The 26185-nt window shown below is 40.5% G+C and overlaps 1 protein-coding gene across 1 annotated transcript in view; it reads left to right on the top strand.

Moving 5' to 3' along the window:
* The window catches only part of babam2 (BRISC and BRCA1 A complex member 2), a 117131-nt gene that overhangs the window by 32360 nt on the left and 58586 nt on the right, over positions 1–26185 (top strand). The window contains exons 5-6 of the mRNA XM_033641870.2: positions 1172–1366; positions 2518–2592. Of these exons, the coding sequence (XP_033497761.1) occupies positions 1172–1366; positions 2518–2592 (270 nt within the window). The remainder of the gene's footprint in view (positions 1–1171; positions 1367–2517; positions 2593–26185) is intronic.

Genomic DNA, 26185 nt, shown 5'->3' with positions numbered 1-26185 from the left:
AGAGATTTCACTCTGGCTGTTCTACATATGCAGATGCACATGCACGTCCTTTTGGTGAAAGCCTGATGCAATAGTGGAGAATCCTGCAGAGAAAGTTGTTACTTCAGCATTAGCAACTCAAAATTAGAGAGGTTGTCTTATCGAAAAGAGAGTCTAAAGAAGAGGCTACAATAAAGGAAACAAAATGTGTCAGTATTGGCAAAGCATTTCAAAGATCGAGATCAAATGTTGCTAATAGTGCAGGCTTCTGCTAACCTAACCAGAGCCACAGCTGCAGCTTCAGATTCACATTTATGTAGCTAACATTGGCAAGAGCCTTGAGTTTGTCCTTCGCCTCAGTTCGCGCCGCTACAGATTACTTCACCAGCAGGAGAGCGGGCAGCAGCTCCAGAGACAGACCCCCCGGTCAGCAGCTGTGGCAACCTGAATCCAGCCAGTGCAAACCTCAGCTCCAAGTGACCGGACAGCCCCAACTCCCTGTCAGATTGGCAAACTTTATGTTGCTGCCATTAGACCCAGTGCTGCTGCTGGCCACGGGCCCATTTTGACACAAGGCATTGTGGGGGTTTGTGCTGGCCGAGTTTGAGCTGCTGCAGCCGCCAACCGAAGGTCCGTCTCTGGATAAGCAGTCCACAGAGGCGGAAAGCAAAGTGGAGGGACAGTTGGGTGGCTAGCTCGCTAAATCATTTCTCATATGTGGTATGATAAACAGAGAAATACATTTAAACTGATCACCTCTTCAGATCCAACAACATGTATGCCTTTCTTTAATACTGGAAACATGGATTCCATGTTCAAGACAATTGTTAGTCATTCACAACATTGTTCAACAAATGTTCCCTTTGACTGGTGTGTTTTATCAGGATGTTGCCATTAGACAACAATAAAATCTTACAATCTTAATCTCAGTTTGTTCTCAAAGCATAGCACCCTGTTCGTTGTTGATGCCATATTGAAATCTCTTCATTTGCCTAAATTCAGTTCAGAGGATCTGCCACAACATAAAAGGAGAGGATGCCAAATAAGGCTGCTAATCCTCTCAGTTCATTTGCTTCCGATATTATAATGATGGTGTATTGATTTTATTTTCTAACATGTTAACATGTTTAAAAAAAGATCAATGGCACGTCTTGTGCCTTTCCTTATGCCTCTTTTCTGGTGTCTACCTCAGCACTTGGTCCAGTGGGATGCTGGAGACCCAGAATGTTTGCTCCAGCTGGTGAAGGAGCTTATCCAGCAGTACCATCACTACCAATGCCAGCGTCTGCGCGAAAGCTCCAGGCTGCTCTTTGAGTATGACAGTCTGTTGGAGGATCCCAGCTATGGCCGTAACATGGAGATTTATGCTGGACGCAAGAACAGCTGGGTAGGTAACTGTTATATGACTTTATGTTTGTTGTCTTACATTTTACAAAACCATGGGTCATGTGTATAACAGAAAACCTAAAGGACAGTTTTACCCTAGAAACATTGTTCAAATGTTATTCCTGTATCTTGGCCAGACCTGAGTTGAGAACCTAAATACTTGTGATCGTTAAAGGTTTAGACAAGTTGGAATGATGTGAGCAAGGTTTGACTTGATACTCCTATGCAATTATTTAAATAACTAGTATTTACAGAATTCAGTTTTTATACAGCATTGTACTCAATATGGTATGTGGGAAATTTCCCGATTTAATAAAACAACTAGTGTGAATCACAATCATGTGTTTTTGATCTGGAACATTATGCTGCCCCATGACACATGATTTTCAGATTATTGTGCCATCATGTTGTTATCTGCGTGTGTGCGTGTGTGTGTGTGTGTGTGTGTGTGTGTTTGTGTGTGTGTGTGTGTGTGTGTGTGTGTGAGAGAGACAGAGAGAGTGCATTCTTGAGGACACAATAACAATAATGTATAAACACCACATTATCCAATTTAACACCAAAACTATCTTGTACAGTTCGAGTTAGTTATTGGGTTTGGTATATCATACTGCATACATTGACATATTATTAAAGGAAGCAGACCTTGAAATCATTCTAAATATAAAACGCTTCAAAATACAGAGTTTGTATTTTATCAGACCATGTGTATTTGAACACAGGTATGTTGACATAACATTTTGCTAATGAACCGTGAACCTAACGAAAGCAATAATTAACCAAATGAACGGCCTGACTAGTGTTTTTCTGAAGTCAGTACCCTACTGAAGCCCTGAGAGGCAACGTGGAAAAAAATGTTTTGCAGGGACTGTACAAGATATTATCTCCCACATAGGAGACCTTTAGGTTTAATTAGGCTTGTTTGAGCGTGTGAAAGCCGTGCAAAATGAAGCACTCGATACAAAAGGCATTGCAAGTTTAGCTAAATGCAACGTAAACAAAATGTTTTAGCTTCTTCTTCTTCAGTGTCCACTGTAAAAACAGTTTTACATGTTTAATATGTTGAATGCATCTTTTTTCATTCATTGGTACTGTATGATCTGTATGTTATACACCTGGTTAAGTTCTTTACTTTTGTTACTTGTTCTACAGACGGGAGAGTTTTCAGCTCGTTTCCTTCTCAAACTCCCTGTGGACTTCAGCAACATCCCTGTCTATCTCCTTAAGGTAATCAACTTATCCTCATGCAATGCTTCATAAGATGTCTTACAGATTAGGGCCCATATTGGTTAGGTTAGGTTAGGTTAGGTTGAGGAAAAGAATCATAGTTGGGTGTCATCACCTTAGGCACCTAACATAACGAGATCTGACAAGGTTAGGTGACGTATGTAGAATAACAACACTGGCTTTTGCTTTCGCATGCAACATGAACCCCAGTCTCCTGGGTCAAAGTCCTGTGGTTTTTTTTGACCCATCCACCACTCTGACCACCTCTCTTTGTGAACTTTGTCGCTCTTTACACTATGGTACCTGACTTCCTCTCAAGCAGCAACCTCTGGGGTTGACGAATAAAGCCAAGGTGGAAGTGCCAAAAACTGCAGTTTCGAACTTGAGGCTGGCTCCAAATCAGAGTCAGTCCCCATAGGTCCTCAAGTTAAAATGCCCAACTTTACAGCAGAAATAAACATCTTTAGAGCCTGGTACCAAAAACATGGTTCTGGTCTCTGTAGCTAATTTCCCCCTTCATGAAAACTATACAGGGGTGAATGTTTATACAACTGATATTTTGTTTTTCCTGTAAGTACGTTTTGTCTTAATGGCTTTAAGCCTGATTTTTGTTTTTGTTTTTTTTTTTTGGTTAGCAAAAATTAGCATTAGCATTAGTATCATTATAGTTAATTGTAGCTGTAAATGCACGGTGCTAGCTGCTAGCCTTCAGGTTAGCTCCAGCTCCTGGTCCAAATATGACTCTAAAAAATCCAAGATGGTGACAGCCAAAATGCCAAACTTAAGGCCTCAAAACAGGAGTCCACACACCAATGGTTGATGTTGCAGTGGCTACGTCCATTATTATTTTATACAGTCTATGCTTCCTTCTTTTCATCTCTTACATGAGGGAGAACAGTCTGCAGCACATGGGTCACATGATCACAGCCTCTCTCATGATTACATGGGTTATGTATGAATTATAGTGCATTATTGTAGGTATAAGTACAAAAGGGGAATGAGAACAGCCTCAGGGAATTAACCACTGAACCCCAATATGCATTTTGACTTGTAATCAAGGTACACACCTACTTCACATTAGGCACACACAGCCACGGCGCAGACCTGCAGACAGCGCTGCAGACTTATTAGTCTCAAAATAGATTTTGTGATGACATGAGCCTACTTAGATTAGAGTGTTCTTTTGTTTACATTCTGCACTTTTGTTTGTCTTTTGTTTACATGTATGTGTGTCTATATGCAATGATAATAGCAGGGTTTATTTAAATGAACTGCTATGCAACTATGTGTGCGCATGTGTGTGTGTGTGTGTGTGTGTGTGTGTGTGTGCGTGTATGCAGACTCCGGTCTTGGGGGCTGCGAGTTGACTAATCAGCAAGCCGTCACTCTCGATCTGCTCTGAGCCGCGTGGTGTCTGGAGGCAGCTTAGCCCGAACACACACACACTCTCTCTCTCTCTCTCTCTCTCTCTCTCTCTCTCTCTCATCAGTGATTGCCTTTACCCCTCTCTCACTCTCTCGCTTATCTCCAGTTCTCTTTTCACTCTCTGTCGCTCCCCCCATCTTCGACTGCCTGCACGCTGGAGGCCCTGGCTCTCTGGCCTTTTCCAGCCTGGCCTCTGTTTGTGAAGGGAAATGATGGTAAACATAAGGGAAACAGCAACCATCATCAGCCTCACATCAGCCTCTGTCCCCATGTTTCTCAGACCTGGAGCACCCAGACTCATCTCTCTCTGCAGGCTTTGAGTGGACTCATCCAATGTCAAAGTTACATTCCACAGCTGCGTTGCTGGTCATGATAGAATTTTTTTTTTTTTTTACCTGAGTGTCTTGAGGCAGGAAAGTTTCTAGATTCAGCCCCGAGGGGAGCTCTATTGGTGACATTTTTTTCAAACAAGCGTGCTGTCACTTGCTGGAGGTTTCTGTGCAGAGGCTTTCAAAAAACGAGGCAGACACACTGACACCTTTAACCAGTGGGTGGTGGTAGCAGTGTAGCCATTGACACAATGTTGTCAAAGAAGAACCCTCTGTAATATTTAGTGATTTTATTAGAGGCGAAGTCTTGGATATGGATGTACATTTCTGTCACCCTAATCATATCATGTTCTTTGCTTCACATACACACACACACACACACACACATACACATACACACACTCACAGTATTATGCTGTATTTGGCAGCTTGGGTATACATAGTATCACCATGGGAGCACTTGAAGACTAAGAAAGAGTATCGACTCGCAGAGAGGAAAGTAATGAACATCAGCCCACACCTTGTCCTCCTACGCATTCCTGAGGAACGGGATTATGCAGCATATAGGCTGGACTCTAAGAACACGAATGTACTGTACGCCAAACCGATGACCTGAATTTTCAGTTTGACAGTTGTCAGGCAATTAGTTCTGTCAGTGAGAATGCCGTCTGAAGTCAATTCATTTTGTGCATTGCATATTTCTGCACTGCAAGTAATTCCATACTGTGGCAGAGCAGTTCAAGTGCAATTAATCCACTCCTACAGTACTTCCTGACTGAGCAGACAGATATAGCCTATATATAAAGAAACACTGCAACCACAAAGTAGTTAAATTGAAAATAATTTGTAAATGTGGTTGCTCCATTTGAGTGATTACACATGGAATTTTGTGTGTGAATGCGTGCCTTGCCTTACCAGTTATCTTCGGCCTGTGGGTCAATGTTGCAACCAACCAAGAATGACTCCATCTGAGCAGATTAACATGAAGGTCTTGTGTGTTTGAAAATGCTGGCCTCAAAAACCACAGCCCATGACAGAACAGTATAAGGTAGAAACTATCTGACACACAGGGCACAGGTTTGTTGCAGCTTTGCACCGGGTTTTCAGGCACAGATTTTACGCATTCTGCCCCAAACTTGCGTCGTATTTATTAAACAGTTGCACAAGGCTGGAGCGCAGTTTGCGTTTTCATTTCAGTTTCTGCAAGATGTGTTTATCTCCTTATTGCATGTGCATTAAAGGGTTGTACAAATAATAAGACGAGACGTGTTAACAGTGTTGATTATGTATTCTGCTGGATTTACTGAGGTCATGCAATTTGCGACTGTCAGCAGAAAAAATTCTCCACTCCTGAAAATCAGGCATAAATGTAGCACAAATTGGATTTACAGGAGCCACAAGGAGTGTTGTAGTGGGAAAAAGACACATGGCATTGAATAAAGGCTTGTGTAATAACCATTATTTAAAAACAAAATCAGGGTATTATTGATGAGCACTAGTGATTGTGGTAATGCAAATAAATATAGCAAACGTGGAGATTTGGTCTTGGAGCTTGACTTTCTTTAGTTAAGTCATTTAAGAGTGTGTATGGCTGCATTTACCTCAGTATTGATATCCATATCAACACTATCCACCTCCACCTGCTCTGCTCTGAACTGCTGGATCTGCTGCTCTTTCTGTCTCTGTCCCTCTACCTGTTGCGGTGCCCTTTGTGTCTTTGATCTGTCTTATTATATCACTTCATCTCCCTTTTGCTTCTGAATCAAGGGGTTTTCTTTGGTTCTGAAAAATGAAGCCAATGGAGAGGTGATACCTTTCCTTCTACTGTCCCCCATTTGACCTTATTCTGGAGAAAATATGCATGATAGTCAATGGCAAAAGAGGAAAAAGGTTCAGATCATGTTTGACTTTTGCCATGAGTTACACATATAAGGTTTACCATTGTTAAACATTTAGTTTTGTATGAAACCTCTCAGTGAATTATATCTCTTGTCTCCAGCACCAGCTAGCTACCTAGCTACTTAGCGAAGTTCCACACGCGAATGAAACGTTATCGTACCTGATGGGTTTTATCCAGCGATTTCTGGTCCTTTTATCAGCCGGGAAGAGCTAGTAATACCTGTTGCTCATGTGAGTACGTCCCAATGTGATACACACAGGCATTTTAGCTTTAGCGACCGAGAAAGTTATGACTTCACTTACATGGCCTATGCAGTCACTCTGATTACATATTTCCACAGTCATATAGTTGAGCAGTTTAAAAACAAAATGCAGCTTTCTTGACTTGCAAAATAATCTTTTAAATTGACAAATGTCAAATGTGTAATTTATGGCACAATTCAAAGACTGCTAGTTTTTTGTCTCTCGTCGTTAAGTACCGCTCACATTTTTTCTGAAATAAGGTCCCATGGTGGTCCACCAGAAGGGGAGGCAGTTGCAGAATGCCTTAAATGGGCTTTCTTCCTATTGGTCGGCAGGGGGCAACTCCATTGCTTGCAGAATGAATTGCGAAAATGACCCTACTTCTCACATGATTTATTACCACAGTAACATTTTCCTAATGAGATTATGGTCTTAATCACTAGTTTCAAGTATTCTTCAATACAAAATAATCTTCATTATGTAAATTCCCATGTAGAGTATAATGGACAATAAAGCAGGGTATGCTTTCGGGCAATGCTACCTTGTGATTGACAAGTTACTATCATGGGGGTGTCTTCAGGTTTTTAGTCCGATCCACTCTTATTCAAATATGGTCACTTCTCGCTCCAAAAAAACAAGATGGCGACAGCCAAAGTGCCAAACTCGAGGCTTCAAGCGGTACTTCACAAACCAATGAGTGACATCACGCTAGCTACATCTACTTCTTTAATACAGTCTATGTTCTGACCGTGTATTTTTTTTTTTCTTGTGTACTGGTGATTAGATGTATACTGAATACTTTCCTAAATTTATTGCAGTATTCTAGTTTTTCAGCCAAAGTAAGTATTTGGTAATCAAGATTACAAATGATTCTTTGATTTCAATTGATTTTCCTTTTCTGAGTACTCAACCGCACTTCCTAAGCTCTCCTTCCCCTGACACCTGACCATGCAATGAGCTGCTGCCTTGGTAAATCAGGCGTTAAATACATGCAGATTGTGGCTGCAACCTTAACAAAGATTTGCTCAAAAGCATTTACTTAGTAAATCTGACAGTTTTTAGGAAAGATTTGATAAGGAGTTTGTTTGTTTGATTTGTTTTTATTGTGCAAAAGAATACCAACACAGACAGACAATTGCATCATTTCATCCATTTTAATGAGACTGCTGTGTTGTCTCCAGAGAGTCTGGCTAAAAAACAGGTTTGTCTGGCACAAAAGTTTAATCTGTCTCAACTGTTGCTGCAATGTGGTGTAATGTAACCTGTTAAGGCACTGTGCTGGCCCTTCAAATATCTGAAAGCACAAGTTCTTCATAGATTAAATGAGTGTTGATTTCTACTGTGAGATAAAGTTGGAAAGAAAGATAAAGTTGTCACTGTGTCCTGTCTCGTAGTACTATAAACCACTCTGCAGTGTTTCGGTGGGCTGTAGATCTGTTACTAAAATTGAACTTCCCCCATCAAATTTCATCCTTTCACCAGTAGCAGCTCGTTGAATTTTCATAATGCAGGGCTGTTTTCAGTATGAATACCCATTAAGTCCTCACAGTGAGTTATAACCCATTTAATAGCCGGTCTTTCTTGACAAAAGTCAACACACAAAATCAAAAAGGTGATGCTTTTCAGACGGAATATAAGCCATCAGCCAGGTATTGTAGGTAGAGGTCAGACTGTTGACCCTGATTTGAATCAACCTCCTCATCAAATCCATGGATGTCCTTGCTTGAGGAGGGAAGGTTTGGCACTGAAGCGGAAATCTGTTCAGACATAGGCTACTCTGCACTGCTAGTGAATGCCGAGATGTTGCTGGTGGGCGCAGAGCTGTGGAGGACGACTGTTACCTGGAGCGAAGCATCCGCGTGGTCTGAGCTCACCACAGTGGACATGTTTACCTTCCTGCATGCACTGCCCAGCCTCGGGGAGGGGGGAGGAATGCAAGTTTATTTATTTATTTATTTATTTATTTTTAAAGGGGGCAGCCCATCATAGTCAAAATGAAAGAGTGGGAAGGACACTGAGAGCAGAGATGAAGGGAAGATAGTGAAATGCACACAGATGGATGTTGGCAGTTTTCTTCCTCTTTAAAGGGCATGTGGTCCTCTTGGGCACCGTTTTAGTGTCTCATCCTTTGATCATACCTTGACCTCTGTGTTGTCACCCGTTTGAAGTTGCTTTTACTCATACCCTCTCATTTAACATTGGCCTTTGACCTCTCACTGTATAGGATATTTGTTCCTATTGCTGAGGTCTTGTAACGCGGTTGGTGGCTGCAGTACAATGTCACATTTGTGGTCTCCTTAACACATTCATTCTGGAAGGTTATAAGAGAAACATCAGATAAGATTGGATATTCATGCCTAGATTTTTTACAGCATAAAACTAGAGTTCTATCATACATTCTTATACGGCATCATGCTACTCCAGGATCCTCCTCAATGCAGAGAATAGCTGATCTTTTTTTTTCTAATTACAGCCATGACCTTTTGGTTAAAAGATGTCCTTTTTGCATTTCACTGGGCTGTGTGTCCATCCATCCTTGCTCTGTAGAGCGCATATATGTGCAGCGGCAGCTTGCCTCTAAATGTCCACACTGATCAGCATGGAGCGACGCCACATTCGTGACTGAGCCCTCTGCTCTCGCTTCACTTGAGCTTTGTTTCCCCCACAAGCACTGGCCCATGTCACCAGCTCCAAAGTGATTACAGTGTGTGTGTGTGTGTGTGTGTGTGTGTGTGTGTGTGTGTGTGTGTGTGTGTGGTTGAGCCTCAAGACGCTGTCATTGATCCAACAGGATGTTTCAGGTGACCCAAGTCTTACGAATAAACTGATATCCACTTTGTTCTGTAGTATTGTGCGAGCTATAAGACTATTTCTGTCAAGTTTAAAGATTCCCAAATAGTGTTTTCAAAACCTGAAAAATTAATAGAGTTGTATTAACTGCAAAAAGAGCATTTATTTAAGTGAAAAGAGGAATATCAGTATGGATCTTTATAAAGCCCACATGTGGAATGTTCACTGCTAAAAAAACACTTAGTGTTTACTGTCTCTGATTTCCCCGATGCTCGGCCCAGTCTAATTATGGATTTTTTTTAGACTGTAGAATACATTTTGCATGTTTAATTGGACGGTGATGCTCCAGGTTAGTTTGTAGTACATCTCATCCTTGTTGGCACACATTTTCAGCACAGTTAAACGAATAGTTCAGCATTTTGGGAAATTTGCTTAATCACCTTCTAGAGGGACGTTGATTGGATCAGTTTGTGAAATACATAGACCGTATGAAATAATGGATCATGTCACCGTGACTTCCACTCCAAAACCTCAATTTGGCATTTTGGCCGTTACCATCTTGGATTTTTGGAGCCAGAAGTGACTGTTTTTGAACGAGAGGATGGAGCTAACCTTAACTGAAGCTGCTAGCTTGGTTAGGACAGTGCTTTTATAGCCATGTTTAACTATGATAATAATTAATTCATTCTCTGTAACCGCTTATCCTATTAGGGGTCACGGGGGGATGGAGCCTATCTCAGCTGACACTGGGCAAGAAGCAGGGTACACCCTGGACTGGTCGCCAGACTATCACAGGGCTGACACATAGAGACAGACGAACATTCACGCTCACATTCAGAGTCAATTTAGAGTCACCAATTAACCTAGCCTGCATGTCTTTGGACTGTGGGAGGAAGCTGGAGTACCCGGAGAAAACCCACGCTGACATGGGGAGAACATGCAAACTCTGCACAGAAGGGTTCCCCCACCATGGGCTCGAACCAGGAACACTCTCATTGTGAGGCAGCAATGCTAACCACTGCATCACTATGCCGTAATAATGCTAATGCTAATTTGTCTTAGCAAAAAACAGGCATAAAACCATTGAAACAAAATGTTCTTACCAGAAAAAATGAGTTATCCAACTCTTTAGAGGGTACAGCCAAAGTCTGATCAAGACTTTTTGAGGCGACCAACACCTTAAAATCAGTTATCATTAACTGAAAACACACTGAAACAGACAACTATGGCTATGCCCATACTCCATACACCTTGGTTACGTTACCTAACCAACGAATGACACCCACTTGTCACTCAAAGCGGCCACACCCTTGATTACGTGTAACTTTAAGCCTTAATAACATTTGAACGGTTGAGTTATATAAAGATTCACCCCCTTTATAAATGGGGAAATAGGCTATAGAAACCAAAACCGTTTTTTGTACCAGGCAGTCATCATGTTCATTTCTGCTGTAAAGTTGGGCATTTTAACATGGGGGTCTGTGGGAACTGACTCGCTTCTAGAGCCAGCCTCAGGTGGCCATTAGAGGTACTGCAGTTTTTGCACTTCCATGATGGCTTAATTTTTCAGCCTCGAAGATCATCGCTTGGTTACATATAAGGTTACAGGCAGCATCTGGTTAGCTTAGTATAGCACAAAGATTGGAAACAGGTTGAAACGCTGAGCAATTGCAGTAATCTGGCACACAACTCTCTAGAAATACAGAATGTTCATTTTACATTTCAGGTTTTGCTCAGATAAAACATGAGATATAACATGTTAATTAGTCAGGCTAGCTGTTTCCAGTCTTTGTGCTAAGCTAAGCTAACCAGCTGCTGGCAGTAGTCTTTATATGAGAGTGGCGTCAATCTTCTCATCTTACTCTCCACGAGAAAGCAAATAAGCCTATTTTCCAAAACTGTTGCTTTAAGGCTAGATTTGTATTTGAACATTTTTGAAGATTTTCTTTGAGCCAAGCCTCTCCAATGCCCGGCAACCAGTAGCCCACTGCCCCAGGTCAATTTAACGTCCTTCAAAACTGACCTGAGGGAGGGTTGTTGGGCATCCTTGTATCCTTGGTTTGTCTGTACAAGCTGTGCATGCTTCAACAAGAGCACTTAGGTCTAATTATTTTTACTCTAATTATTTTTGGTCCTGCGTCCTCGGCCCCTCCCCCCATCCACTCACTCACACTCACACACACACACACACACACACACACACACACACACACACTTTAACCTTCGCAGCTCCACATGCAGCAATTGACAGGGGAGTGTCAGGGTGAAGCAGAGCCTTGGGCTGTCGTTCTGTCTTTTCATTTATTGTGCCAGCGTCACTGCCTCGATTATTTCTGTACTTCCCTTTCATTTCCTGTCTTGTTTTTTTTTTGGTCTTTTATCCAAATATCAACTCTTGAATTAGCCATAAGAAAATACTGCATTCTAAACAGTCTTTTTTTAAAGAATGAGAAATGAAAAATAAAACCTAAATACACCAATCGTAGTTAAACTGGAACAAAAAAAAATCCACACACTGTCACTTCCATTTTGACTTGTCTTTGCAAGTTAAGATTGTAATTATAATCAGATATTATTCAAAGTAAAGTGGAGGCCATGTGGTTTTTGACTTTTGTCATTCCAATAATATTTCCTGCTCCAAAGCTGCATACTGAGGCTGCAAATCAGCCTCAGTAAACACTTCACAGAGGGGGAGAAAACGTGAAAATTTCCACCTAATGATCCTCTTAAAACATGTTCCTGGCACTCCTCAGGGTAGCGTTTAACAATGGCACTGTCTTCCACCTCAGTAGCAGGAGGATGAGAGCGCAGCCCCTCCCCCCCAGGGGGACAGTGGGGGAGCTACGGACAGATTGAGGGTATTGCTGGGATTGGCTGCCCGTCACAGTCTCACTGTATTTGCAGACCCCTCTTGGTATAAGAGTCAAGGCCTGTGACGACAAGCGTGTTTTCTTGTGCGTAATTATTCAACCGTGGTCACACCTGGAAAATTAATGAGAGTGCTTCATTTTAAAATGGTTTGAACAGTGCACTGAATGTGAGGGAAAGGTTTTGATGTCAGCACCACTGTTGTGCCCCACCCAGAGCTGAAACATTTGAGGAAAATGTATTAGCAACTCAATATTACAAATGCAATTTAAGTTGTGATTGTTTTCTGTGAATTGAACAACAGTCCAGTTGCTTGTTGTCGAGGTCCTCCCAGGGTTCTTTTTGAAAAACCATTAAGTCAGAGAAATTTGCCCATTTGCACATTTGCCCAGTTTTCAATAGGAAAAAAAAGATATCAATCTCACATTTTTGGATATTACAATAGTTGACATAAATCAGTAGTACTTAGATATTATCATGACGTTAAAAAATGTTGTTATTTATTGATAACAGCTGCATGGTAATAGTAACTGCTGGTAAGTCTCGTCTGACAAAGTTTGATATCAGACTGACCAGATGATGGTGTAGACAGCTCTGCTAACGTTAGCCTCACAGACCAGTCCTTCCAGGATGTTGCGATGTTGCAATCACAACAGTTAATGCAAAATCAGCAAATCCCTGTGAACTCTGCGCAATGGTGCAATTTTGTCAAAATACCACGACTTTGCAAATATGACGGGTAAAATCTCATTTCATTTTAGAACTGTATAATTGTATGATGGCATTAACATGTCAGTAACGATCATTTACCATCCTTGTTTCATGGCGGCTGATCTTGTTCTCTGTTCCGTCGATAAGGCTCTCCCGGGCCTCATTGTTTTCCCGGTTTGTAGACATTTTTGGCAGCTGTTCTTTTTCTTTGAGTTAGCTGCAAACTGCTATCAGCTGCTTTTTGAATCTACCAGTGGTGGATCACACATATAACATCATACCTGTCTCATCCATACACACATGTTGTTTCGTTATTATTACTACCTCTGATGCTGGCTTAAAGGCGAGACAACTCTATCCCCCGATTCCACAATTGTACCCTTTATACAGAACAGCAAGGAGGCAAATTCCCACCTTGAAGAGGCAGTGATAAAGTGGCTAGTGACAGGGCTAACAGGTAGCATCACACAGCTTATGTTACCCAACAGTTACTAACAGGTTTAACAACAGACACGAGCCTTTTCGGTGTCAGTGTGAGAATAACGGCCCAGGTGTCGAAGTGGCAAAATTTGACAAGTAGGGATGAGATCCCGTCGTGTTGTGCTAGGTTGAGCTAACTGCGCAAAGAGAACAGATAAATGGCTCAGCATTGCTTCAAACAGCAGTGATGATTAGCTGTTGTTGCCCCTGGGGCTGCACAATTGTTTTGATCAAACTGAGATCAGGATTATTTATCACAATTACTAGAAACTAAATATTTTTATTTAGGGCTGGGCGATATGGCCTAAAAAAAAAAATCTCAGATTTTTTCACAAAAAATTCGATTCACGATTTAAATCGATTTTTTCCCCTCCTAGTTAAAAAAAATATATATATTTGCGGCCTGGTAGCACATACCTGGGGTCCAAAGCTTTCAGCATGTGAATAAACCCCAGCTTTTCCACGGTAGCCTATATATGGGCACCATATCTCTTGCAATATACATTGCGACTGCATCTGTGATCGCTTTCCACCGGACCCCTTTCTTATCATACGGCTGTGTTTCCCCTACCATTATATTGGATCACAACAGAAGTCATTTAAGGTTACCTTTCCTATAGAACAGGTCTATACCTTGTCCTTTTATTAAACAAACTATATAGCCTGATGTGTGTGGCTTGTGTGTGTGTAGAGCTGTGTATGTGTGTAGTTGATGTAGGAGGTATGAGACGTTAGTGCGCCGGGTGTGGTGTGTGACATCAGAAGGATGCGCCCCAGGAAGAAAGTGAGACATGGCTGCGGTCGGAAAGTCCCTCCTATCGTCTATTCCTAATCACTATTCCTTGACCTTGGTGGGAAACGTCACGAGGTCAAGGAAAGATGAGTAGGAGAATTCATAAGGACTTAGGAAAAGACAACCGCGGAGCAGAGAAAATCCAACCGCACTTACGCTGGGCTACGTCATCATGCGACGGCGGATGTTATTGACGTGGGTCTGCTGTGGTGAAACTACAATGTTCTGAAGATGGACTACAAAATGCCCACGATGAGAACATATGGGGGCGTACATTCTCATCGTGTTGTTTCATGCAGGATATATAAACGTGGACAACACGGTGAAAGATATTGTTTAATTACTATGGTCGGAATTGAATTAAAAAAAGGAATATAGGCTGCCAGCCACAAACTGAAACGAAATTGTCACATTGAGAATGTTTGCTCACGCTCACCCATCTGAATCCAAGTAGTAAAATGAATTAATGATATTACTAAAGGCTGGCAATACAACAATGCTCAAATGAATAAATGACTGATGCAAACTGAGCATATGTTACGGTGCGTGTCCCCTCCGTCCACAGCTGTGTTCAACTTGTTTGTTTTATAACAGGATAAACAAATATTAAATGCATTATTTTGTTTGTCCGTGTGAATAAAAAAATAATAGAATTCCACATGCTTTTTCCATTTTCTTCTTCAAATGGGCAATTGCAGTAGAAATTAGACCACAACCAGTAATTAACTTGTGTTTGGCCTTTATTGTTAAATCAATATTATGTGCCCCTACTGCATAGATAGACAGATAAATAATAAATAATAATAATAATAAAAGGGGCGCTGCTGTGCCTCGTGCGTAAATGCGCACAGCGTCTCTCTTTATGGGGAAACGCGCTTATTGTTTCTGCTGCGGGGTGGGGGGTGGGATGCTCGCTGCAAGTATTTAATCTATGTAAATTCTATCTATCTATCTATCCATCTATCTAGGCCATAAGCATAGCCGATGCCAATGTATTGAGATGCAGTAGGGGCAGATAGTATAGATACAACAATAAAAGCAAAAAACAGGTAGGTTTCTGGTTTTGGTTTAATTTCTATATCAATTAGCCATTTGAAGACGAAAATGGGAAAAGCACGTGGATTTCCGTTTTTTCTCATTCACACGAAAATCAGAAAATTAAAATGATGCATTGTATATTTGCATTTTTGTTTATCCTGTTATAAAACAAGTTAAACAAAGCTGTGGACGGAGGGTACACCAATAGTAGCGAAATGTTCATAGTTCGCATCTAAGTTTAACATAATGTTGAAAGTTGAAAAAATATATATGAACAAGTTATGGCATGAGATGTATAATGCTTCATAAACAGCGGTAACTTTCTTGGTCTTGTTGAGTTTTTTCTTTCCTAAACATTTGAGTTTGTGAATGGTGCGTAAATATTGCCACCGCAATGACTTGTGGGATGGAATTATCTCCTTTCCTACCGCTTAGGAAGGTCCGATGTATCCTATGCTAAAGGAGATCTGAAAGGAAGCATTGAACCTCCTTTCCTTAGTGTTTAGAGAATTCGAACAGCTCTTATCATGGCGGCCGCTAATATACTTCCGGGTCATTTCACTCAGCAAGGAACCTTCCTAAGCAAAAAAGACTTTCCGACCACAGCCATGTGCTATATTATTTACATCGAGCAGCCACAGTGAAGAAGCCTACGCAGTTCTGCATGTTGTTTTTGAGTTATTTTCCTCTATGTAAAAGTCAGACACTGATGAGAGAGGCTGTGCATCATCCCTGCAGTGCTGAAAATAAAGTGCCGTTCTTTAACGCAGACGAAGTCCCGTTGTTTATGTGTTGTTGCCACAACGAGCTAACACAAGGAAAGGAGCTAATGGTCTTCGGAGGTCCCTTTACTACGGTTCGGGGGTCTGCCAGCTTGGCGTTGGTAACACTTATTCATCTTATTTACACAACGTCATGTCATTTATGTCCCCACACGATGCGCGTCTAAAATCCTCCTCTGCTCTCTGTGTCACGCACGGCGGACTTCAGCCCTGATGCGCACGCACACACACACACACACACACACACAGAGGTGAGCACAGACACAGACACAGGTGTGCACACAAAAGCGCTGAAGAACTCGTTCCCTTTCTGGAGAAGGAGTTCTTCCCTGCTCGCTGCCATGTTGTTTGTGTATCAGGCGCGCGGGGGGGGGGGGTGAGCCCACTCTGAACTACCGGAGCCCAGCGTGGAGCGGCAGTGGCGGATTTTAAATAGAAACTCGATTTTTCATTCAAACAAATCGGCCTAAACTGCAAATTCGAATTAATTGATAAAATCGATTTATCGCCCCGCCCTATTTGTATTGCTCTTTCACATTTAAATAGAGAGCTGCTACAACTTTATGTTGTGTTACATTCCTGCCAATGTACAAATCCTTGCATCAAATAGTACTGGTCTTTATTCACATTGCATTTCCTAGAAGCAAAATATAGAAATAAAATTGTCCATCCGCCATGGATTTGTATCTGCAGCATGTGTTTATTTTATTTATTTTTGTTATTTTTATTTTTTTTTTACAGTGGTCACAGTATGGTGATGTGACATGCTGCAGCATCGCTGTTATGAATGTCTGAGTTGATGCTGGACAAGGACAGGGATTAACGATAATGGTACATTAGTGACGTTATTCTTGTTGGCCATGACGCACTCACCGTTCTTTCAAGTGGTTTAACAAGTCAGTTGTGTTGCTTTGCAGGCAGACACAAGTCTCATGCACTGTTTGTATATGATTTGTTCTCTCCTATGTCCAAACAACAGATGATGGTGGTTGATGATGGATGATCTTAGTTTTGCCCGTCTGCAGTTGCAACACTTAGGAAAGTTTTATTTCACAGGCTGCTGCTGCAAAGTTGAGGCTGCTGTTAGTTTAGGGAGCTTGACATGATGTGCAGCAGAGTTTACTATGAGTGGAGCACACGTTTTAAAATTCAGTATCACAGTCAGTCATGTTCATTTAATTGTGAGCAGCCGAAATTGTGAACGTAATTGCTGTTTGATTAATATTGATAAACTGTGGAGCCCCCCCCCCCACACACACACACACACACACACAGATAGATTTTAATTCTGTGGGAAACACTGAATGTAACACACTCAAAATAAATGGTTCCAAGACAGAATCAACACTTCTTTGCAATTTTAACTTGTCTCTACAATCTAAAAACATTGCAACATGCATCACAGTTTTTTTTAGAAAAGCTACAAAGAAACAAATCATTCTTCAGCGTGTTGTTTACATACTGAACTGCCCGAGGGCATGCAGCAGTACCGAGTCTGAAATGTCATTTGAATGATTAACCTCCTCTTAAAGATGCTGCCTCTTTTATTCTCTGCATTATTCCACACCACCACTAAAAAAAGAAAAAAAACATAACCTATAGCCTGTTTAAGGTTTCTTACAGTTTCAGAGTTTAATGGGTTATGAAAGGATAAAACAGGAAGCGTCACTTATTGCATGAGGTCAGCGTTTGATTAATTCAGGGGCTGATTAAGATGTGTTTTTTATTCCAATCAATAGGTTTGAGCATCCCACTCTTCACCTCTATGTATTTCTTTATTGGCTGATGTGTTGGGTCTCAAAGTGAGAGTTTAAAATAGATCAAGAACATTAACAGCAACCAGTCATGACCAAGTAATGGACCTGTTATTAGAGCAGTAATCTGCATGTTTGCAGATAAACAATGAATTAATGAATGCTTGTCATCCGGTTCTGAGTTTACAGTGAACTTGACTAATGCTACATGTTTGTCATTAAATGTGATATGGAAAATAATACATTCTTCCTTTAAGATTTATGAATATCATAACATTGTGCTTGGATTTTAATGCATGCACTGAACGTAGTTGAATTATTGTATTGGTTCTGTTACAGTTGTTGTGAAGCAGAGTATTCACACTGCTTTCAGTCACATATAGTAATGATTTGCTATGTAACCTAAGGAAATAGAAATAATTTCACCAGTCTATTGCGACATAAACACGGTATATACAGCCCATGTACAGGTTTTGTCAGTGTGCTCAGTTGGAGAGGTTTCTGCGCAGAAAGGAATGAAAAGTAATTTAGGTGTCATACATTAAGCTAACATGCATTAAGGCACTAGGCACTTAACCAAGCCCTCAGGAGCAGTGGAAAGCTGTGTGGTGATTATGGTATGTTGACCGCAGCATAGAATTGCAGGTCACACAACACTTGAGTCCAAAAAGAGCCATTATAAAATAAAAAGCAGTAAAAACTCAGTATATTATGTTGTGCTGTTCACGAAGGACTCTTATGCACATGCATGTGGTATGAGCAAGGGATGGAACAAGCAAATATTTTCATCACCAGTTATCTGTCTTTTTATAAGATGCTAGGAAAAAAGTTAAAGATGCCCATCACAGAGACCAAGATGGTATCCTCACGTCCAACCAACAATCCAAAACTCAAAAATATTTAGTTTACAGTGATATAAAACAGGTAAAAATAGATTTATGTAACGTAGTATAATGGAGGACGGGTGCTACAAAGTCGTCTCAATATCAGCAATAACCGCCATATGAGCACAGTGGCAATGAGTTAGCCAGTGGGATACAGACATGTACTAACATGAACACAGGGCTGGACCTGCTTACCACTACAAAGAACAGATAAGCTGGGATTACATTACAAAGAGAGGTAGCATGACTTCATTCCTTGCTAAGGACGCCATTACTCCACTACATCCTATCATAGCTAATAGGGGTTTGCTGCCATACTAATGGCTGAATGTCGCACAAGGAGCCTTTAAGGGTTTTTTGGGATATGTTATGTAATTCACAGTTTTCAGAGTTATTCTTTCACAATAAATATCATCGCTGTCAATCACACCTCTTGGCAAAGACAGCAAAATCCCCTGATCTGTAACATGTTGTCTCAACACAGGACTTTCAACTATAATGCTTTACTCTCTGATTTTGGTACAGTCCTTTGCATTAAGTTCAAAAGTTCAAAGTTCAAAATTAACCTGAAGTCTCTATAACTTGTTCATAGCTGTTTAGTAAAATTCTGTCAGAATTACTTGAACTTAAACATGACATCTACAGACTGTGCCCATATCACATTAAACCATGGAGGAAAAACTGAACAGTAAAAATCCTCCAGAGTGGCATTTAAAGTGTCGTGCTTCTCAGCCTTATCAACCTGAGCACATGACTGCTCCTTTAAAAACACCAAACCCAGATTAAGAGAGTTGGAGAGTGACACAAAGCCACTTATGTGACGGCCTACACCGCTGAATCACCACTGGCGACGGAGCACCTTTTGGGTATTCCAGGCTGGCATTCAAACTTGTTTGTGTGTTTGTCCAAATTTTCTTTTTTTCCCCTTTTTTTTTCTTTTTTTCTTTTTTTTTTTTGAGGACATGGTGGCTACCACAGCTTTTCAAGAGATAAGCCGAAAACCTGTTTGCAGCAACTGCGGTTACCTTACCTTTCCGGTTGCCACATAATTGTCACTCCTTTCTCAACCACTCATGAGGCCTTAGTTGTTGCGGTTTTTTGTCCAGCTTACGTCCTAAACTGCAAGGCAGTTGAGCTTTTGGAGAAGTCGTGGCTGAAGATAGCCTGCTGCGTCACATGATGAGTCTTTCACAATTCTCTGAACAGACCTGGAAAACAATGTTGTGGTCACAACACACACACACACACACACACACACACACACACACACACACACACACACACACGAACAGCAGCCATCATTAAAGATCCATTAAGGCTATGATTAAAATGGCCCTTAATCAGCCAGTACAGCTGGTCGTGCAGTCTCTACTGTCCATTGTGTCATTTGTTGTGTCATAACCAGAGCACAGAATTCAATGGCACTTGTGTCTGCTGTGCACTTTGACTGCCTTATTCTTCTGTTGGTTTGACCTGCTGGTTGTGGTTTTGGCCACATAGCTCCATATCAGTTTAAAAGAGCTGTTGTCACTCAGTTGAGTGAATAGAATCATCTGTTACTGGATTATGTAGTCCAAAAAGACTGTCGTGTTACCAATTCTGGAAACACGCGACAGAAGGAAAAACAAAAAAATTATCTAATGGCCACCCTCCGTCCATTACCTTTTTGTCTTTCTATTCTCGGCCTGTCTGCCGCTTGGAGAGAAAGCTCGGGCCTGTGCGTGACTGTTGAGCATTTGGTGCCAAAGCAAGTGGTTGTAATTTGTGGCCTTGCCGTGCCCTTGCACGGTAAACACTGACTAAGAGCTCAGGAATCTTAAGAGCTATAAAATAATTGCAGGTTACTCCCATAATGCCTAGAGTGTTCTGCTCGTTGCCTCAGTTCTGCCTCTTCTGTCTCATCCCTTTCGTTTGCACAGCTTCTAACTGGTGCTGCTGTATCTGTATTAGTACACCATGTTAGTTATCTAATAACAAAAACAAAATAATTTAGTCCCCAAGTTTGAACAGATTTTACTGTTCTGCTGTTTGGGATGCTTATTTATTTATTTATTTTTTTTACCTTTTTCATGTGCAAAAGTTCATCTTTGTATGGTTGCATTAAGAATTTCTTGATATGGGCAGAACATTTTCATTGTCACAAAAAATACTAATGCTCACATAAATGTATTTTTAGATGAATCAGATACAGTAAAGGTTGGCAGTATTGTTAGTGAAGATTTACTGTCCTGTTACTTGGGGGGTGTGAAGCCAAGACACTTTTCCCAGAGACAGAATGCTCTCTGCTCTGTCATAGGACTCTCTTTGAAATGTGCATACTGTATGTTTTAATATCTCATTTGAAATTTACATTTACTACTTCCAGTACTGGAAACGCAAAGTTAATCCTCAGCTATGTTTTGAATAAATTGGGGGTAAACCAAAGCATATCAAGATGCATTCATTTTGTTTTCATAGTGCTTTTTGAAAGTCCTGTTGCTGAGTGATGGCGTATCTGTATAGCACAGAGACATGGCATTTAGTAGGAAAGCAAGTTGCCCAAAAGACATCGTCAAGTAATTGCCAGTTTGGGCTTCACTAATGCAGTGTACCACTGAAATCTGAAAAGGCCAGCCAATGCTTCCACGCAGATAAACAATTATGTGACTTTTAAATGGTGGATGTATTATAGCTTGGTATGCTCTTGAAGATGAATTTAAATGTCAGGCTTAACAGCTCTAAACAGAAATAAGAAGTCAGAGTAGAAAGTGTTAAAATACTTTTTTTTCCCTCAAGATATTATTTTATCTTCATATCTTTATCATTTAAAAAATAATATGATTAATGTTTCTATCGTTAGTTGATATATATTTCCAATGGCTTGTTTCCAATCAGTAACATTATCAAATGATGCCAAATATGGGTAGTATCTGCTCCTTGTTGGAGTTCTAACTGATGGCAGGAAATGCACACCCATCTCCTGAGTTTGCTGGCGCAGCAAACTGAAACTCCTCTGTTGCAAGAGGTTGGATACAGTTGCAAAAGAGAAGGATACAGTGGGTCAGTGGGTTGTGGGTTAGTGTCTAACGTAAGTGTTACATCAGCCCTAGTGTTGATTTCAGGGTGAGAAGACCTGGTCCTCTGTGATATAGAAAGGACTAATTAAAGATATAGATACCATTACATGCTCGTTTTTACTATTGCCTGCAATGTTTGTTTTTCTGAATGTTTGACTCAATATTTGAATAAACAAATAAATAAAATGAGGAATGCATTATCTATCCACTGGGAATTCATTGTTAAAGTTATAAGGTTATAAAAATCTGCGCAAAAGGAAACCCTGTTTTGTTTTGTTTTGTTATATGGCCTGTGTACTCACATACTACACATTTACTTAAATTTAACAGAAAAGAAGAAATAAATTGTGAAAACAATAAAGCCCCCACAAAATAGCATTTGAAATTGTGTCTGGGAAATGTGTTAGGCATATGCTAATAATGTTAGCATGCTTTATATGCGGGAAAAATGTGTCTAGTAGGAGACAGTTGTTTTGTCAGTGAACCTCAGCTTATAATGGAGCCAAATTTTATAACTTTGCCTTTGTTAATAGTTGTTTTTGTCCCAGGTGTCAGCTAAGTAGAGGAAAAAGCTGTTAGCCATTATGCTATTTTATGCCAGCTAAAAAGCCATAGGCTTATGCTAATAACGTTAGCATGTTGTATCTGTGGGGGAAACGTGTCCAGCAAAGACAAGTGTTTTGTCTGTGAATCTTATAGATCATAATGGAGCCAAATTTTATAACTTTGCCTTTGTTGGTAGATGTTTTTGTCCAAGGCTTCATATAAGTAGAGGAAAAAGCTGTTAGCTGTTAGGCTAATTTATGCCAGCTAAAAAGCCATAGGCTTATGCTAATAACGTTAGCATGTTATATCTTGGGAGATAAAGTGTCCAGCAAAGGCAAGTGTTTTGTCTGTGAGTTGTGTAACTTATAATGGAGCTGATTATACTTTCTTTTAATATTGTTGCTATCAAGCTGTGTTTTAGGTGTGTCAGTTGAATCGAACAAACTTCACAGCACTTTGCAGAAACTTAACACAATGGCATAGAAGCACCATCATTAACTTGCATTTGAGGCGTAATTGCAGAGCGACACAGACACACCACCACACAAAATACTCGCAGCTTACAGCTAACTATAAATCAGCCTTTAATGCTAATCCAAACATGATTTTTACTTTCTTAAATTCAAATCACGTGTTGTGGCGTTTACTGTGAAGCAGTAACAGGAAATGCAGTGCCTTTGTCACAGAGGTTTGAACTGACCACAGAGACACCAGCTGTTCTTCTGGTGTATTTCTGACAGACTGCATTAAACTGTTGTAAAAGGGACAGTGCATATTGATTATCATTGACATTTTAAAAAGATAATTGTAAATGTGATAGGGTTACCTAAGTAGTGAATTGTTATCTACAGTCTTAACAAAAATAAGAAGAGTAATTAATGCAGTCTTACACCATCAGGTAAGGTCATAATTTAAAGCATTTTAACAATTCCCCAGTCAGTAGTTTCACACGGCTAATGAAAATATCCTCCATTAAAATCATGAGTTCAAGAATTCCTACAAAGTTTGTCCTTGGCTGATTTGTTCCCTTCCATAAAAAACAACAAGAACAAGTCGACCTTGAAGTACCCACAGTCTTAAGTGTGCCAGCCATGATTAGAAAGCAGGACATTGGGGCTGAATGTACCTGTGGTTTATTGATTGAAGTCAGTAATAGTTAGTAATCAAGCCTCCTTGTTTGAGGTCCAGAACTTTGTATCTGACTCGTGTTGTCCACAAGCTCTATGGATTTGAAAACCCTGCTGTGATCACTGCCAGGTGGTTTAACATCTGCCACTCCATGGCTTTCAACCTTGGCAGAAAACGTTACACAATGAGACAGTTAAACGCAGTCTGGATGAAGTCCTTCCTGTTAATAGTAACATGCTTTCATCTCACTCATGTTTCAGACTGTCACGAAGAAAGTACAGAACAGTCATACAGAGGCCGTAGCGCTGAAATCAAAGAGCACCTGCGTACTAGTGTGTAAACAAATAATGTTTTTAATCATTAGTGCATGTGACTGATCTCTGAGGCCTTTCTGAAAAGCACCTGTTGTAGTGAAAGCATCTGATTCATAATGCAGCTGCAAAAATAAGGCTTTCTCTATGTATGTCTACATGAAAAAGTATGGACATTAGTTAGTTTGGAAAATAGAAGACATTTAAGTATTTTTTTGCAGTTTGGAGCTCTCCATGCTCAAAGCCTCATAAAATTTGTAGCTTTCATGTTCCATTTCCAGGGCTCCCACTTAATTGTGTCACCCAAAAGCAGATCTCTGTCTCAACTGACATTTATGATGTGAAAAAGGGATCTGTGACCTTCAAAACTGCGTGCAAAACTGTCGTTATTAGACAAAATTAAACCCTCAAATGGTGCTTTTTCCCTCCTTCTGCAACCTCTCCTTTCTGGTGGAAAGTATTTAACTATTACATGTCATGTCATATTAACAACATTTATGTTAATCAGATTTATTTTATTTAGATTCAACGTAAGTTGATTCATTAATCATTGGCGATGCACCTGAGTGAGAAGGAGATTTGAAGCCACGGTCTAAAACATTTGACAGGTACACATCAGGAAGGACAGCGTCTAGTTCTTTATTCTATGAGGGATAACGGCATCATTATGATGATTTGGTGTCATCCATTTTGATCAAGTATTACAAGTACTATAGTGTTACTTTATTCCAAAAATATGCAAGAAAAAGGAATGCAGTAATTGGCCGAAAATCGATATCGGCTGATTTTTATGTGTTGTGTTGTCATGTTTGCTTTTTGCTGGTCAGTTGTGCTTGTCACATCTTCAGCCCCTTTTATACTGCCAGGTTTTCCGTGAATGTTGGGCCGTTTTGCCAGCAAGCTGCAAGTGTTTATACACACAGAGCCGAATTGGCAAGTTGATCCAAGGTGCCCAATTTTCCGCCTCGTAGGGTAGTCATATTGGCGGAACCCTTTTAGTTTAAACAGACCGAGGCGGCCTTCCGCTACGGGAGGGGCTGTTGAAGACTTGAAGACACCAACAACAATTAAACAACAACAAAAGCATCAGTATCACCTGATTTTTATTTGAAATGTTGGGTAAGGTATGGATACCATAATCAGTATTGGCCCAGAATTTCACAGCAGTGCATCCCTGGTAAGAAGCACGCATTTTTATCAAACCATATATGAAATATGAGCCTTGCATTTTACTTTGCCCTGGTAACTTGATGTAACAAGAGCTGTCCCATTTCTCATACAGTATTTTTTACACTTGCGAGCTTGCAGAGGCACTTTAAATGATAAAGTGTGAATGTTAAGTGTGTCAGGTTGACATTGGGTCTGGGCCTAAGCAAACATCAGAGGAGAGTTAAGTTCTCTGGAAGTTCCAGTTCTCTAGAAATTTCCTGCTTATATTGAAAAATGGTTTGTTTAAGATACCAGATAAAAGTCTAAATCAGGAGTTGCAGCTCTGCTTTTGTCACTGTTCTGTAACAACATACAGTAAACCACACTGTACTAATTAATCAGACTGATGTTACCGGCATTATTGTGCAAAAAAAAGAGTGTGAGGTCATTATGAATTACAGCACAGTATGACTCCAGCACTTCGCCTGGAATAGGTATGACTGGACATGTCGACGGCTGGATCTACTGTAACTGTCGTCTAAGCCCTAAAAATAGAAAGTCCATGGAAACCAGAGAGCACTTTATCCATGTTGTAGTAAATATCAATTTGTGGTTAGTGATGCCCACACCCTGAAACACCCAGAGAGCCAAATGTAAATATTTGAACTTGACCTTTGGGTTATGACATAACTATTACTGTTAAACTCCAGTAGCTCCCTGCTCCTGGCTCAACTTGTTTTTAGTTTCTGAGAAGGTGCTTTTGTCAATATGTCTAAAGGCGAAACAGAATTTTGCATTTTTTTTATCTATTTATTGTTTGTTTGTAAACATAAATGTTGCCTTTTGAAGTATTAAACCAGGGTTAATTTAAAGCTCTTTCACATCTCTCACTTTGGTAGGTCATATTTAAAGCACACACACACACAATGAATTAGAACACGAGACAAACAGGACAGGATACACAATACTAAAATGCAGCAGTATATCACTTATACCATATCAATAAGACGTGTGAAGACTGTGTGGGCATGTGCAGGCTGTGCTCGATACACAGCTCCCTCACTCTCCTGTGTTGTTGCACCTGCCAGGGCAGGGCAGCATCGGCAGGTTTTTTTTTTTTTTTTTTTTTTTTTTTATGAGTTGGTCCTCCTTTTGTTTGTTCTCAAACACGCATTAGACGACACGCATGTAAACATGAACAACAGACGCATGTTCCAGCCCTAACTTGGACAGCACACGCAAATGGAAAAGAGCCATACTTGAGTCGCGTTATTTGCTACACCTCTGCTTTTACTGCAAACAAGACAGGATGTTCTTTATGACAAAGTGCTATTTGTCAGGCATTAAAGAAGCTTTCTGTTTTTCAGGTCCCAGTTAAGGGTTGACCAATATGTTTTTTTTCAGTGC

This window comes from Epinephelus lanceolatus, chromosome 15 (assembly GCF_041903045.1).
Source record: "Epinephelus lanceolatus isolate andai-2023 chromosome 15, ASM4190304v1, whole genome shotgun sequence".
NCBI lineage: Eukaryota > Metazoa > Chordata > Actinopteri > Perciformes > Serranidae > Epinephelus > Epinephelus lanceolatus.
Note: the sequence above shows the minus strand (reverse complement) of the source record. Positions and strands in the feature narration are given on the sequence as shown.